At 45.2% G+C, this 16,427-nt stretch overlaps 1 protein-coding gene across 1 annotated transcript; it reads right to left on the bottom strand.

Moving 5' to 3' along the window:
- Positions 1–1,607: 1,607 nt before the first annotated feature.
- Positions 1,608–15,932, bottom strand: LOC104514006 (contactin-4; the record flags this gene model as incomplete). Its single annotated transcript, XM_010157521.1, has 11 exons — positions 1,608–1,824; positions 2,992–3,160; positions 4,735–4,847; positions 5,354–5,540; positions 6,007–6,122; positions 6,657–6,891; positions 8,707–8,777; positions 9,925–10,074; positions 10,814–10,972; positions 13,510–13,630; positions 15,757–15,932. Coding segments are annotated over 11 exons (1,598 nt in total), but the record flags the coding sequence as incomplete, so codon positions are not given.
- Between the last annotated feature and the right edge of the window lie 495 nt (positions 15,933–16,427).

Raw genomic sequence — 16,427 nt, 5'->3', positions numbered from 1 at the left:
CTAGATCACTGATAAATATCATTTACACTGGGGAGAAAACTACAGAAGCTTTTTTTTTTTCCATTTTTCTTAAGGGTTTTTTTGTGGATTTTTTTTTTGTTTGTTTTGGCTTTTTTTTTTTTTTTACATAGAAGTAACCATATCAAACTAAGAAAGGAACACAGCTTGAAATACTGACAATATTTCTCTGGTCAACACCCCTGACTTTTACACAAGTGGAATCCTGATTATGAGTTACTGAATAAATATATTTAGAAGGTCTAAAAGTTAGCTGTATTATTTTGTAAGCAAAAAAGACAAGTTACAGGCAAATTCAAGCTATCAGGAAAAAAAAAAATAAATAAACCACTGCAGCGCATTTAAACTTGAAAATTTTATAGAAAATCCCGTTGCCTTTTACTAGCGTTTTCCCATCTGAGTGAACTTACAAAATTACCCCGTAGTAACAAACAGTCCTCCTCTGAAGAAGAATGGTTTCGCTGTGGATACTCCCATTTCCCGGCGTGACTCTGTCTTGCCTTCAGGCACCGATGAGGAGTTTCTCCAGAGGCGCAGACTGCCGCGCAGAGAGCTACCGGGAGATCCCAGCTCCCCGCGGACACCCTGCACCTCGGCGGGAGCCCTGACTGCTGCCCGCTGCCTGGCACGGCTCCTCCGGCGCTTGGTTCGGAGCAGATTTCCCAAGCGTTTTCTGTCCAGTGGAGTTAGGAAGGATGATGAGTTATGTTCCGATGCACGTGGAAAGCAAGCGCGCGTTCGGACAACGAACCCAGGGCAGTTTTACGTCTCAGAGTCGCTGTACGCTCATCTTCCCGGAATAAAATCCCCCAAAGCGAGGTGGATTTAGCCAGGTTTACACCCAAAGGTGAGAACCGCGTCGTTCGCTCGCTCCTTCCGGTACCTGTCCCTTTTTGTCGCTAGAGGCAGAGGTCGCAGTTTTGCCGTACCGTCATTCCACCCAATTTAATGCTAATTATGATAAAGACCAAGCTATTTCAAGACAGTAAAAATGGACCCTTGCTGCGTGACGCCAGAATATTCGCTACGTGTCCTGTAGTCCACAAACAACCAAAATGCACGTGTTTTTTCAAGATTACAATGTTCTTACTGAGTATTTCGAGTTTGTCTTGCTTAGACCTCTGGATAAAATGTAACATTGTGTGTGTTCTAAGCGCTTGATTTAACACCAGAATCATCGTAACTGCCGTTTAAATACAGCCGCATCACGGACCCGATCTGGAGCAGTTCTGCCTTGTGTAGCCTTGTAAAACTGTACAGTGAAATCGCAGCCAATTCACTAAGAACAACTTTGAACTCTCAGTCGTAAAGGAAAAAATTCCAAACAATATTTTCATGATAATGTCGTCCATAGCATTTTATAGCAGAGGAAAAATTAATATCTACATCATATGTTAACTTTAAAAAATTCTATAAAACACTAAATATATAATAAAAAATATGCATATAAGGACATATGTAAACTGCTTTGGTAACATCATATTACAGATGTTTTCAGTGCATTGCAGAGTTTCCAAGGAAACTTCAGACAAAGCTATATTTGCTTTGAGGAAGTACTGTATAATGCCATTCCTAAAGAAGCATAAACATTTTTCCAGTAGTAAGATGTACTCAAACCACAATATTACTTAGTACTGGGTGTCTTCAAAACAACTAGCTAAATGTTGCTTATATTATAAACAAGGAGTCCTTTATGTAATTTTTGTCATAAACTGGAGCGAGCTGTGAGCGATATCATTATTGTGCTGATGGCCGACAGCGTACAGGCGTTGGAGGTCGAAGAGCCGGATCCTCTCGCGTACGCATCTGCGCAAAGGAAAGAGGGGGAGAAGACGAGTGAGGAGAGCAGCGTTCATTAACCCAAACCTCCCCCCTTTGACTGTAATTCTGTTTCTCCGGTGAAGTGGAGGTGGCTCCCGGGGAGGTCGGACCCCATGTGCGGCCCCCTCCTCCTGCTCCTGTTCCCTGGGTTCCACCTCTCTAGCCGAATTCTTGGTTTAACCTAAATTTGCTGTTGCGCTGAGGCTACTTTTACAATTACATTACTTCACAACCTGTTTACTTACAATTTTTGTTTACACCTGCACTATACTCAACCTGTTACTTAGGGCACGACCCACATCCTGGAGGAGCCGCAGACCTGCTCTGTGGCCCATGCATTGAGCCAAAGAGGAATTGGCACGTGTCCCTGCTCCCCTTCGCTCCCCTGTGTCTGCTGATTAAACTCTTCTGTATGGTTTATGTAGCCACAGCGTGCGACTATGGTGGAGATAATTCTGATCTCACTCAGGGGTTTTTACATTGCTGTAATTTTAATGCCATATTCCTGCATTGCGGAGGCTCCTGATTTAAAGCAGCTTATAAACTGTGGCATTATTAATGGAAGATGGGACATGGAGATTTTGCAAAAGCAATGTTGTGCAATAAAACACTCTCTTTTCTGTTTGTTCTTCCACACAACCTCATTTCCCTAAATAAATATTTATGCATCCAACACACAATGGAATGTGGCTATACAGTAGCCTTATAAATTTAAAAGCCTCTGAACACCGCATTTTGTATTTTGTTATAGCGAATTGCAGTGAAACAATATATTCAACATATATATGAGTATGGAAGTAGGAGAGTGGAAAGTGTCTAGAAATCCCAAATAGAAATATAAATACTTCTGATGTCGTTTCTTATGGTTTAATCTTGACTCAGGATGAAATCAGAAACGTGTGCTGGAATGACTGTTGGTCCTGGGTAAGGCTGGGTTTCGGCTTCCTGCCTGGGACACGGCCAGACCTACAGCTGCCCCAGCACAGCCTCAAGGCTCTGGTTCATCCCAGTTGTAGACACAGACGGTGAGTGGGGTGAAGCAGGTCTGCCCTGCCCTGCTAGTGGGTGAGGAGGTAGGAGCTGGGGATGCTGCCTCCCCGCCGCTCGGCAGCAGCAGGAGCGGTCACCGAGCCCGGCTCCTCCCGTCCTTACTTGATATCTTTGGAATTCGGATTTGTTCACTGCTGCTGCCGTCGCCCCCGTCGCTGAAAGGCTTTATCTCGATGATGTAGTCCTCGTCGAATGGCAGGGAGAGCTCCACGGAGGTTTTGTTCGTTTCTATTACGGATGTGCTGCTCTGCCGGTTCCACCTGTACAAAACCTGTGGCGAAGGGGAGGGAGAAGAGGAGGCAGAAATGGCAGAGATGGCCGCTGCCCTAAATTTGCCGCTGCGCTTTCCCCACCTCTGATGCCCAGACACAGGCTCTGGTCATGGAGGGGCCATGCGGACCCCCACAGGGGTTTCTGCTGGGGACCCACACCAGCACAGTGGTGACGGTACCTGGATGGGGAGGTGACACTGGGAGGAGGGTGATGCCGATGCGCAGCACGGAACACAGCCCTGGTATCTGGGCAGAGCCCCTCGGCAAATCTTTACCTCAATCGAGCTAAAATAAATCCCAGGCCTTTTGTAGAGAGCCAGAAATTTCTATGTTTCTTCAGGAAACTGGGTTGGAGTATTTGATGTGGTGCCATAAATGGTTTCCCAGAATAATTAGCTTTTTTGAATTACTTCCACGACCTGGGAATTCTACTAATTTTGACCATAAATCATGACATAATATGTTAAGGTTTCCAGGAAAAGAGAAGAAAAATGGGAAATGTTTTGGTATGATTCAGGAAAGAAATCAATATATCCGGGTGATCCTAACAGTAAGTTAAAAGTGGGCTTTTAAGAAACCCCATAGATGGAGTTTGCTTTTTCAGGGTGACGAGTCTCTCTCACCCTCATTCAACTGACTTCTTAATTTGATTTTCAGACCTAAAATGCGTAGTGAAAAGTTGGTCCAAACTGCTGAGGTTCATCTGAGGTTTTGACTAAAAACCCTGAGGGATTACTTATTTTTGATAATCCGATACAGCACACCAGAGATACTTAAAAGTTAGTGCAGACATTCAGGAGAGCTGGCACAGGCTCACAAAGCTGCCGCCACCGGCATTTCAGACTGGGAACAAAATATGAAGCATGTCCAGGTTCTTCATCGTTTCAAGCTCTGGTGGAAAATGTCTGCACAACTCAACCCTCAAGGCGACGGCTGGCAATTGCACACTGATGTCTTCTTTGGGCCAAATTAAACCCCTGTGTAAGGCGATGGAGCTGAATTCTTCCCAAGATTTCTCTCTAGTTAAATTATACCCTATTAGAACTGCCGCTAATGAGGATTCTCTTTCTTTTCCTTTTGGCTTTGCTTTCTGAAGAAAATGGGAGCTATTAAAAAAGCATTTTATTTACCTGCAATTAAGGAGTCAACTGCAGCCTTTGGAAGGTTTCCACCCAAGGCAGGAGAGCAGTCCTGCAGGTGGGAGCTTTGGAGGGAAGGAGCAAGTGAAGGTCCATGGGCTGACCCCTGCACGGGTGCTCACAGGGTGAGCATCGCTGGGGCGAGGGTGAGCATCCAGCAGAACGTGCTCACTCCATTCAGGTATGGCCTATGTTTCTGGAGGAATGGTCCAGTTTTAACCCAGGAAACCATGCAAGTACCATGAAGAACACCTTGTCTGGTCTTACTACAAACCCCAACTTGACGCTGGATTCAGGGAAGCATTCCCTATAGCCCAATACCAGAATCCAGCGACAGCTGAAGCTCAGTGAGGATTGGCTGCAGGACCAGGGGGTAGTGAGGGAGGTGGTGCAGGGCAGTGCCACCCAGCTGCCTCTGCTAACAGAATACTCACTTTGTAGCCTCTCACTTCTGACTCGTTGTCCAGCGCTTTCACTTGGTCCCAGTTCAGTATGATCTTGGAGTCGGATGAATTCCATATGATGTTCCCGGGGGGCTGACTCGGTGCTGTACCAAAACATACACAGCACTGTATTACTAGGGAGCACCGTTTCCCAGTTGGATCCCTCCAGTACCAGTGAGGCTTCTACCACCATAGCTGAGCGTGCCCAGAGTCCTACCGCTCTGGAAAGCTAATGAGCTGTTTCACTGATCTGTGTCCTCAAGGTCACAGGAGGTGTGACACAACATAGTGCTCTAAATGAAAAAAGGATTCAGTCAAGTGCTCAACATGCCTGAGACCAGAAGAAAAAAGCCCTCTTGAACGATGAGATAAATATTTAATTTTCCTGCACAGCTGCGATTTGAGTTTTGCATGCTCTGCTTACTTAACGCAGGGAAGAGCCTCACCAAAAAAAAAAAAAAAAGGAAAAAAAAGAAGGCTATTAAGTCTTCTGCAAGAGAACCCGGCAAAGAACAGTCTGACAGCTCCCTCAGACTCGAGAAGAATAAGAGAGGGGAGTGGTGGCACAAACCCTCCCCCAGGCAAGAGCCCCCCGTCCTCACAAACTCACGTGGCTTTTTGGTTGTGACGTTGACCGCAGCACTGGAGGGGCCAGTCCCAGCCGTGTTGTACGCCCGGACTGCCAAGTGATACAGCGTGTTGCCTCTCAGGTTGTTGACTTTTGTAGACGTTTGGTTGCCAACCGTTCGAATCCTTTTTGCGTTTTCTTCCTTTCCCTCGTGTCTCCAACATCGGACCTGAGAAGCAGAGCAGGCATGTGTTGAAGTCCAGCCACGGCTGGCAGCATCCCGTCATTTCCAGCACTAATTCTGGCAGTTCTGCCCCAGGTGCAAGTGCCACAGGGACAGATCCTGCACCCCATTCCTATCCCTGCTTGCTGCTTGCTAGAAACCAGCCTGGCTGCAGCGCTCCCTTCCCAGGACCTCAGGCCATGCCTGGCCATGGAAGCACATTCACACAGCTTTCCCCCAGCAAGTTCCCCTCTCCGCTTTCAGCCAGATCACACACAGAACGATGTAGAACTGTTTGCCATCTGAGAGAAATCTCTGTGTACTGAAGAGGCAAAAGGAAGCAAATGAGCGCCGGGAACCCACCCACCCCATGGCAGGCAGGCAGGAGCAGCACCACAATGACTGCCCATGTCGTATCTCTGTGTTTCCTCCACACCTAGTACTGAAAGGATGCTGTGTTGTGGTTCCATACCTCGTATCCCTGTATTCTTCCTTTGTGCTGGTTCTCCCGAGGGGGAGCCCAAGAAACTTCAACATCTGAGGCAGAAAGACTTCTGGCCAAAACAGTGGTTGGGGCTCTCGTTGGCTCTGGGCAGAGGAGTTAAAAAAACAGTAAATAGTTTTCAGTTTTATGTTCAATTAGTCCCAAACTTCAAAGGATTTATTCCCTTCACTGCATGAGAAGAGAGGCACGCCACCAAAACAAACTTCCCCATTTCAAAATGATGGCCTGTCAGCCTGTGCCAGACGGCACCGCTCCTCTGCCCAAGAAATAATAAGATGTCATGACTGAACTCAACCTGGGATACCATGTACTGTAATTAGGACAAGAGGGAACATTTTCTAATCAGTGGACATTAATTCATACTAAATCTCAGCGGAATCCTTTCCAGATTACATATTACTTTTCCATTAATATCAAAAGATTTCATTATGATTAATGTTATTTTAATGACTATCAAAAGAATTAATCACGGCTCGCCATTTATTATAAATCAGAGCAAGGATTAGGTATCAAAGGATATGTCAAGGTGGATACTAAACCCTTTCAGACCCGGTCAACCTCCCCTTGTCCACCGGCAGGGAGGAGGGAGAGGCGGTGGGGTGGGCTCCTGGCTCTACCTTCCTCTGCCGAGTAGACGACCGTCACAGGGCTGAACGACCCTTCCCCCTTGTTGTTGTACACCCCCACTTTAACTTCGTAGGGGGAGAAGGGTGGCAAGGTCTCGTTGCGGAAGACGTATCTGGCAGCATCCGGGGAGGCCACGACAGTCTGCATCCAGCTGACGGTGCCGAAGGGGCGGAAGGCCACCACGTACCCGAAGCCACCTCCGTTCTGCAGCTCCTCGGGCACTGTCTGTGGGCAGGCAGATCATGGGAGAAACGTCACTTTCGGCAACCGCACGCGTTTATCTCTCTGTGTGCTGCTATTGCTCTCGGTCCTTCTGAACCTCCTGTCCCACATGCAGCATCAGAGCTGGGAGGTGGCCGGAGTCCTGCTTCACATCTAACCTGGATTCATCCCATCCTGACTGTGCCAGAGCCTTAGTGCTCCGTGAGCTCCTGGCAGGCAGGGGGGAAAGCAGCATCTCTGGAAGACACTCTACAGGTGCCCACCTTCCTTCACTGACTAAACGGAACCTCTAGTAACAATGTGAATGATTTTAGGCACTGCAAAGACTAAGGGGCTGGGGTTTGCTGGGATGAACCAAGGGCATGGATCCTGCTTTCCCAGTACACGTGCAGCTGCTCTCATGTCTTTGGAATCACCCTGAAGAACATATCCTGAAAATGTCCCTGACAGCACTGGGCTGGTGGTCCCTCACTGGCCCATTGCTACACAGTGACCTAGATCAGGTCAGCCGACTATCCACATCCCACGTGATGTCATCTGTCGGACATCGTGACGGCAGGGATCAAATTGCCAGAAACATGATGGAGAAGGGCAGGCCAGTGCTATGTAACAGCTAGAAGAAACAACCTGTCACCTCCAGGTCACCTTTGGACTCACTGACACTTCCTACTTCCAGGCTTGCAACCCCCTAAAAGCTGCATCAAAACACAAAGCTTCAATGTATTAAAATAATCTGTAATTATGGGCCACTCTGCCACAGTAGTCCATGGTGCTTAAGCACGTGGGGGGGTTACTTTTGGTGACTGCTTCTTACTCTGTATTGTAAGGCTCAGAAAATACACCAGAACATGAAGAAAAGGCCTCTGGACAATTAAAAGAGTATAATGACTGTTCTATCAAAATACAAAGTATCTTTTGTGCAAATTATGACTCAAAGTCACGGCTGATGTTCTTGCCATGTGTGTTTTTGAAACATATTGCAGTTTCTTTAGGAGACACGGCGTAGCTAATTAGTCCAACGGAGGAGGAAATTTAGCCCACTGAGCTGTGTTGTAAGGATGAAAAAACCATTTATAGTTTTTTAATAACCTTAAAAATATCTCTGGCGATTCATCCTGCCAGCTTGGTCAGAAATAGTGCTAAGTGGAAGTGTTAGCATGTCTAGTGAAGTTCATTATTAGGAAAAATATGCCAGCTGCATCGCATCATAACATGAAAATATGAGCAGACAAATGACTAAAGTTCCAACCCCGACTGCCTTAAGGAATATTAAACATTTTTCATCTCTGTATCTCCTCTTGCTGGCGTTCATTAGCAGCAATGAAAGCCGGCATGCAATGCGCTGTGCTAACTCTTAACTATTTGCTGCCATATAAGCTGGTGCAGGGATGAGGGCTGGAGCTTGGGAGCCAGCCACCGTAATTCTCAACCAGGTCAGGACGTGCCATGCTTGGCCTCACAAACTCTGTCTTATCCCTCAGGTGGTTTCTGCCCATCCATGTTTTGCCGTATGCGTATGGATGTGCTCGGAGTGCGGGGGAGCTGAGCTCATGTGGAAGCAGCGATGCACAGCTTGTTCCCCGCAATCCCCTGCTCGGCACTTCTCTGCTGGCTGCCTTGCACGGGGGCCTGGGAGGGGGAAGGGGTGCAGCTCAGTTTTAATAGTATTTTATTTATTTAATTAATGTATTTTATCACACAATCTGAACTTTTTTACTGCAAACTGAAATCTACAGAAGCTTCGCTGGGGTCTGGGGTGAAAGGGCACATCTAGATGAGGACCGTATTAATCTTCCGCTCGGTTTGGATGCCACTTACCTCCCAAGTAATGACCAGCTCAGACTTGCTCCCTCCGCCACCACTGACGTTAGCTGGGGTCACTTCAGGAACTGCAAGAAAAAAGAGGCAGAAGATGCACGTGGCGACTTTGAAACCAGAAAGGCACGTTGAAATGGAACAGACCTACGCAGCAACAGGACTTCCCCTGCTGGGTAGCAGAAACATTATTAGGAAATGACTAATTTGCCATGGCAAATAGCACATTAAAAGTATGTCAATAATAGTATATTAAAAGTATGTCAATTAACTTGTGTATTCAATCACTAATTGTTTAGTTTAAACATTTATCTTCCATAAAAAAGGCTTTCATTTATTTTCGTATTTCACATTCTGTTCCATTACAGGCTAAAACAGAACAGCGCAGCCACCTACCAGGGCTTTCCCATACCCGAGGCACTTATTCCTGCAGCCACCATGCTGAGCCTATGCCTTGCCGTGACCCCTTTCTGCCAGATCAAAAGACAGGGACAACATCAAGGAGCTTAAAGCTCTCCAGGCTTGTAGCTTGTGCTGAAATCCCTGGACACAGGCACTACTGAAGATCACCGTTAAGCTGTGCCTGCAGCAATCTGAAGACACAGCGTGGTTCCAGGAGGCAGCAGCGTGTCTGGGAGAGGGTCGCAGGAGACAGACCTTCAGAAAGCCCATGAAATGATCCAACCCATAGGGAAGCCCAGGGTGGTTTCTCCAAGGCTGATGGCCCCCAGGGACGAGGTCCAAACTACTGTGACCCACAGAAGCCCCCTGCACCAAGGGACTGCCAAGTCTCCAGCTGTGAATCTCAAACTCCTGCTCTCAAGGTGCTGTATAGTCTGTGCTCCAGAGTTTCTATCACATTGATCATGGGAAATCAGAGGAACTGCTCTCAGAGTTCATCTCTCTCATCAAAGGATTCTGGGCAGTATTTTCCAAAGAAACCTGCCCAAATTCCCTTTTTATTTTTTTTTTGAAAATCATGGCTTTCTGCAGAAAAAGGGAATGAAGTCTTCCTATACATCCAGGAGTCATGGAGTGAGCAAAAGAGCCCATTAGGAGCTCCACAACCTCTACTGTTCTGTGCACACAAATAACATGTCACGAGGGAGGAGAGCGACAGGCGCGGAAAGCTCTCCTCATCTTCCTCCGGTGCAACACCCCCGTTAGCACTGATGAGCGTGTATTCACCAAGACTTTACTCAGTCGCCCACCACTACTTACGAGCTTCTTCAGTTCTTCTCTTCTCGGAAGGTCTGCTGGGTTCTCCAATCCCAATCAGGTTGGCAGCCACTACTCGAAATTCATACTCGACCCAAGGGTTCAAGCCCACCACAGTCGCTGTGAACGTCCTGCCATCGATGATCTCTGGAACTAAGAGACAGCCAGAGGTCAGGGGAGCCGATGAAAACTGCTGTAAGCATTAAAGACTGCAGAGAACAGGTCACGCCTGATACTCTTAGAAGGGATAGATTAATGTAAATACAAAGTGAACAAGGATTGATAAAGCTTTTCTAATTTTTCTAACATTTTGTGAACTGCAAAGAAGAGGCGGCAGTAAAACACTGTCTGTTTTGCACAGAAGTTCCTGCTATTAAAGAGTTTTTCCTAAATTGCTGCTTTTTGAAAACCAAGTGTCAAGACAACAGGTTTAAAGGGTTTTTATTTTTCTCTTTTTAAAACACACTGTTCCCTCTATTTAATGGTTACTGGAACAAAATTAACTTCTGACGGAATGAGTAATTACATCATGGGGTTTTTCCCTCTATCAGGAAAATAATTCTACTTAAAGATAGGCCAGATGACATGGTCTGTCCCTGAGGGATGTCTTTATAGACCACAATTACTGTTGTATATCTCCTGCATGGCAACAAAAGATAGGAATTCATTCTGTTTTCTCTTAAACATTCATGAGAAAAATGGATGAGTAATTGCACCGACTTGACTGTAAATCTTGGTGTTGCCAAACTTGAAACTAGTTAAGACAGCCAGTGCTCTGCAGCCACTGAAATTACTTTTCGAGGTGCAGAGCTGCTCCACTCAGCCCACGCATGTGCCCCGATAGACGCGTTTCCATCGGTGGAGCTCTTTGGGGGCGAGGCAATGGACCTACCTGTGCTCACCGCTTGCCATCCCACTGAGAAGGGGGTCCTTGCTTGTATGACGTACATTGTAATAGGGCTGTGGTTGTCTGCTCCTGGCCTCCAGGACAGCTGAGCGGTGGTGTCGGTGATTTCATCTACCGTCACACCTTCTGGGGGACCTGGGGGACCTGTTGGAAGGAAGAGGGGTGCTTGAGACTTCGCAGTGACTCAAGAAGGAGTGCTCTGGTCTTATTGCCTTACTCAGGACAGAGGTACCCGAGTCCCTGCAGAGGAGTTAAGCGCAGCCCCAGCTGTGGTTTAGCAGCTCCCCTTGCCTAGATGAGACTGGGAGGCATGGGGGAGACACACAAACCCAGACGTCACCACCTTACCCACAGCCCCAGGTGCCTCCCCGTGAGCAGCAGCGCCACGGCATGCCTGAGCCACCCGACAGAGCAAGGCACTCGCTGCAGCACTCGGGCTCAGCTCTGCCGTCTCACGTCTGCTGCCTTGGGACTGGCCTACATACAAGTACGACTTTTGGCTGCAGCTTGGCTGCTCCCAGAGGCTGGTGAAAAACAAAGGACCTGCCTGTAATTAGCATCATCTATGAGTAGACAGCAGTATTTTCTGCTCGACTGCTGGATTCCTCTGAACCAGTAAAGCGCTGTAGGACATACCAATCAGAGAGAGGACCTCTTTCCTGCATCCTATGGCCATTACTGTCCATAGTGGTACCCGAGATGAAGTCTCTCCCCGAAAGCACCATCTCAAGCAAACTCTCCTCTTGCAATTCACTCTGTGGCTTAAAATTGTTCCCATATGATATTCAGAGAGCTGGGCATGTTTAAATATCTAAAATACCCTGAAACCTTCCAATATCCTGTCTTTAAAATGAAAGTTTCAGCAGGTCTAACCAGATTTAATTTCTCAGGAATTAAACCTTTAAATTGTTTTGCTGGGGGGAGCAGCTGAACAACGCAGCCTCACGGAGCAGTCGGCTCCTTCGGTCCCTCACTGCAAGTTACACCAGAGAAAGGAAATTTCATTGGATCTGTCACAAATTACTCCTACAGCTTGGCAGAGGCTGAAACAAACTGTCTTCACTTCACGTCTTGGAATAATCATGATTATCCCCAACATTTCAGAATATACTTCTATGCAGGGTGCAGGCTAGAGTAGGGTGAGGGAAAAATCATCAGTTACCAATTTACTAAGTATTTTTGGGATGCTGACAGATATGTGCTTCTCCTGTTCTGATGGCGTGAAAAAATCCCATCCTGATCAAGTGGGTTGATAGATGTGTACCAGTGCCAGGGGTTACTTCTGTGTGCTCGTTTGAAATGCCCTGACATAAATAACTGATTTTTATTCTAGTATCTAATTTCTTATTATTTTGACATAACTCCAATATTTTAAAAATTCTCAAAATTATTCTGAAGGCTCTATTCATGCACCAGCTGTTCACCTCCCCCTGCGGCCCCACAGCCCAGGGATACTGCCCAATTTTTATGCAGTTGGTGAGATGGTACAGCACAACTCTCAGCACAGCCGTAGGAGCACTGGCCTGGACAGAGACATCTCCGTTGATGTTTTTAAGGAACGACAAGATCAGTATTTTTACCATGATCAAGGGTCATTTTCTTGTGAGAATTTAATGTTCTTCCTGTTTGTTTACAGAGCCAGAACTAAGGAAATTACCTAACCGAGGTGCCCATCAGCAGGCTGTTTCGAAAGGTTTGTGCAAAAAAAAAAACCACCCAAACAAACCTTAATCTGAGATCATGCTGCAGCAAAACGTGAGAGTCAGTGTAAGGGGGAGCAACCTCCCCGGGAGGAAAGCAGTGGCTTTGCTGCCTCCAGGGGAGCAGCCCTTCGTACAGCATGTGGCTGAGAACCTCTGCGTTCAGACTCCTACAAGGAAACGTGGTGAAAAGATAACAATATTATGGGGATAACAGAAATGCCCAGCTAGAGACAAGGGCACATTTCTGAAAGACAGTTCAGGGCTAATCTTGCACGTTTTACTCTGGCACAGCTTTGATAAAGAGGTAATTTCTTACTTCTTTTTTATGCTCTCCTCCTTTCACTGAGTTGCCTGTGAAATTCTGTTACATGGAGAACGTGCAAACTATGATTTTGCTGGGATCTACAAGAATTGAGGGAAGCAGGTATAGAGCAGCACCAAATTTAGCTTTCCTCAAAGCTAACAGACAGGAAAATATATATTATATTTACTGTAAGGATCCAGACTTGGGTTAACTAATTGTGTCTCTGTTAAAATCATACAGATCACCTGTGTATGGCAGCAAATAGATCTTGAAATATCAGTGAAGTTACTATATCAGGTTTATTCTAGAGAAGGAACAACATTGTTGGGCAGAAATGCAGTGAATAAGCTGGATACTGCTTCTGCTGCACAGTTCATCAAATAAAAGAGCTCAGCTGGTGCAAGTTTTGCATTCAGGACACGAACATGTACTGGTGTGTTTATCTGTGCTGTGTGTCTGTTGTACGAGTTTGTATGTACGAAAAGAATCTTTATATGCGCCGCCTGAAAACGTACTGTGAACCCCAGCGTGTACTTGGAGCTTATTTCTTAGATGAATTACAAGATGCTGGGATCCTAATGAATGTCTCCAGGCCCAGGACTTGTCTTACCAGCAGCAAAAGACAAGGGGGAAAAAAAGAAAAATTTACAACAGCAGTAACAAAATTCAAATACCTCTTACAATCAGGTCTGCAGCAGCCGATAGCTTGTCCACACTTGTTTGCACCATGCAGACGTATTTCCCAGCATGCTTCAGCTGGATGCTTCTGATCATCAAATCACCAGCTGAATCCTGCTGATAAAGTAGGGAAAAGTGGTTACAATTACTTTTTAATGAGCGCTAAACATCATTATCACATGAAGGACACTGTGACTAATGGATTTACTTTACACTGGCTGATGAAAACATTAGTAATGCAAGCCGTGGCCTATTAAAATTATGTGAGTCTGCCTTGAAGATAAGAGCGGGAGTGTTTCTAAAATTACGGTTCCTACAAGGGGCAGGGGAGCCTGGTTTGGGTCCGTTCAGCCGTTTCCCCATGAAAACGACGTGACAAAGCTTATGTAGGATGGGTTTGCCCCGATTCCTCCTTTATCTCACTGGATATCCAATTTATAGCTTCTCTGGTATTCAGATGCCCAAGTTGTGTTTACATTTATTTTGCAAGTGAAAACCAGCCCAAATTATGAGACATCTGCAATAGTTTCACGGCTTTGTATTACAGCCAGCATTTTGATTGCCCAGAGTTTTTGTGCTAAAGATCATGAGAACAGCACTCTCCGAGGAAATCTTGCATCACCTAACAGTGGTAATTTGTTTTCCAAACGCCAAGTGCATGTCTGATTAACTGTTGAATAGAGCTAATTATGTTTCTGTATGTATAGGAAGCTGAAAACACTCTCTAAATTTTTCTCCAGACACAAAGCATTTGATAGTTTAGAAATCTCAGGGTAACCTTGTGATTGTGGCTTTCTGATTGAAGAATATTAATAATAAAGTTTGTGATTTTAGCTTTGGAGGCCAATCAGGCACAGTCACCGGGAAGTGCCATTGCTGCTGATGTGCGCCCTAGGCATCAATCTTTAAGTGCATCTTTTAATGATCTTTTCTAGGGATAGCAGCAAGGCTTGTAAATTGTATTTCCTTTTCCTTTCAGCATTAAATTTTACTCCTGACAAATGTAAACATGGACTGCCAGTCTGCCTGAAACCCAGCAGAGCGTGTGACTCTGTAAAACCTCCCTTAGAGCAATGTGCAAAACCCTTCCCAGTTTTCTACCTCTGCTGATAATCTGTTGCATTTCTTTCCACCTTCACCCAATAAAAGGGGGAAAAAAATCATCAGAAAGGATGAGAAAACATTTTTAAGTTGCAACTAAGTCAGAAATTAAACTCCCTGAGATGGGCCTAATATGCAACAGGCTAAATTAGATGAAATTTGAACTGCGAAGGATAATGTTACAGCTACAAAGAAAAGCAAACAGTAAATGGCAAATGACCCAAGCAGATTTTCTCCACTACAGAAGGATTAATTTCTGTGTTCATTCCCTTTTATTTCCCGTACCTATCACTTGATCATGGGCTTGAACAAGAGAGTGGTGCCTAGGGCTGTATTTAATGGAGAGTCTAACCATCGTTTCACACCTGACTCTTCTGCTAGCTGATGGATTTCCACGAGCGTGATCTTTTCAACCTTCAAATAAACGATTCTTTGGACATGGTAAAAATTTGCATTGTCAGTGGGTACTGACTAGGTTTCCCATAAACAAACGACCAACCCGAAGATACCAACGTGACATTGCCAGGAAGCACGCACAGATAACACTGATAAGAAATGTCACCTCAGAACAGTCAGAGATGTTCGTAGTATTATGCAGGTGCTTTTGTGTAGAGGAAAAACACTTATTGTGAGCATGCAGTCACAAGAGACGGACATAGACACATAAACATGCCAATAAACACTGCCTGAACAAATCTGAGTCTATCTGATTTCCCACTATTTTCTGTATGTACATAAAGTTATACGATTGTTATATTTTATATTTCTTTTACTGCTACAGCCAGAGAAAAATTCTATTAAAGACTTCTTCCTTTTGGGTAAAATGAGAAGGCTTTTTTTTTTTTTTTGAATGAAAAACCACATTAGAGCATAAGTCTTCTGACATCCAGCCCATTGCAATGTGAACACATTTTAAAATGTTCATGTGAGCAGATTTAAGTCATGTCATTAAGCAATTACAACAATTCTACACCAACTATAATGAAGTAGCACACTGGCAGTGTTTATTGTCTCAGCTTACAAGAGACAAGATAACATCTCCTACTAGTAACTTAGTAAAATTAATTCCTCCTATTTCCAGCCTTTTTCTATGTTATCTACTTTTATTCGTGTGAGGAGATTGCTTTAGTATTAATACTTACCCCTCCAACTCTTTCAAAGTGATCCCCATCTTTTTCAAAGTCTATCAGGTGTCCATTAAATGACCAGGTAAACATAATATCTAGGGAGTGATCGTGAGACACCTGACAAGGCAAGACAATGCTTTCTCCAACAGTGACATCCATGCTGAAAGGTGACACCATAACCCGGGTTGGATCTACAAACAACGGAGAAAACAAAGGGGAGGATACAAGCATTAATCCTGTCCTCCTGAGAAATGAAGAGAGATGGAGGGCTGGAAAAGATCCTAAGCAGTCTGCCACAACTGCAGCATGGCCACCAGAACTTGGAAAATTGTGGTCACTTAAAAGATCCTTAATGCAAGAAGTGAACTATCACGTCTTTGACTGTATCCTCCAATACCTTTCCTTTTCGTTAGATTGAAACACCATTAAAATATCCTCCAGAATCTTCTTCTAGACACCATCCTGATGAACGAGGAGAAAAGACAAGGCTGGAAAAGAGTGCAGTGGATGTGAAAGGCTTCGTTAAAGTTCTTGAAAAAATTTGGAGATCAGAGATAATTTTATTTCAATCTTCTGACTTTAAAGGTTTGTTTCACAGTCATATGTTGCTCACCATGGTTATAAAAAAACCTGTTTTGTTGTTCCTAAATTAAATGCTGTCTTAAGAAAACCATCTCAATGTAAAA

The sequence above is a fragment of the Eurypyga helias genome, unplaced genomic scaffold, assembly GCF_000690775.1.
Source record: "Eurypyga helias isolate BGI_N326 unplaced genomic scaffold, ASM69077v1 scaffold14328, whole genome shotgun sequence".
NCBI lineage: Eukaryota > Metazoa > Chordata > Aves > Eurypygiformes > Eurypygidae > Eurypyga > Eurypyga helias.
This window is presented reverse-complemented; position numbering and strand designations above follow the sequence as displayed.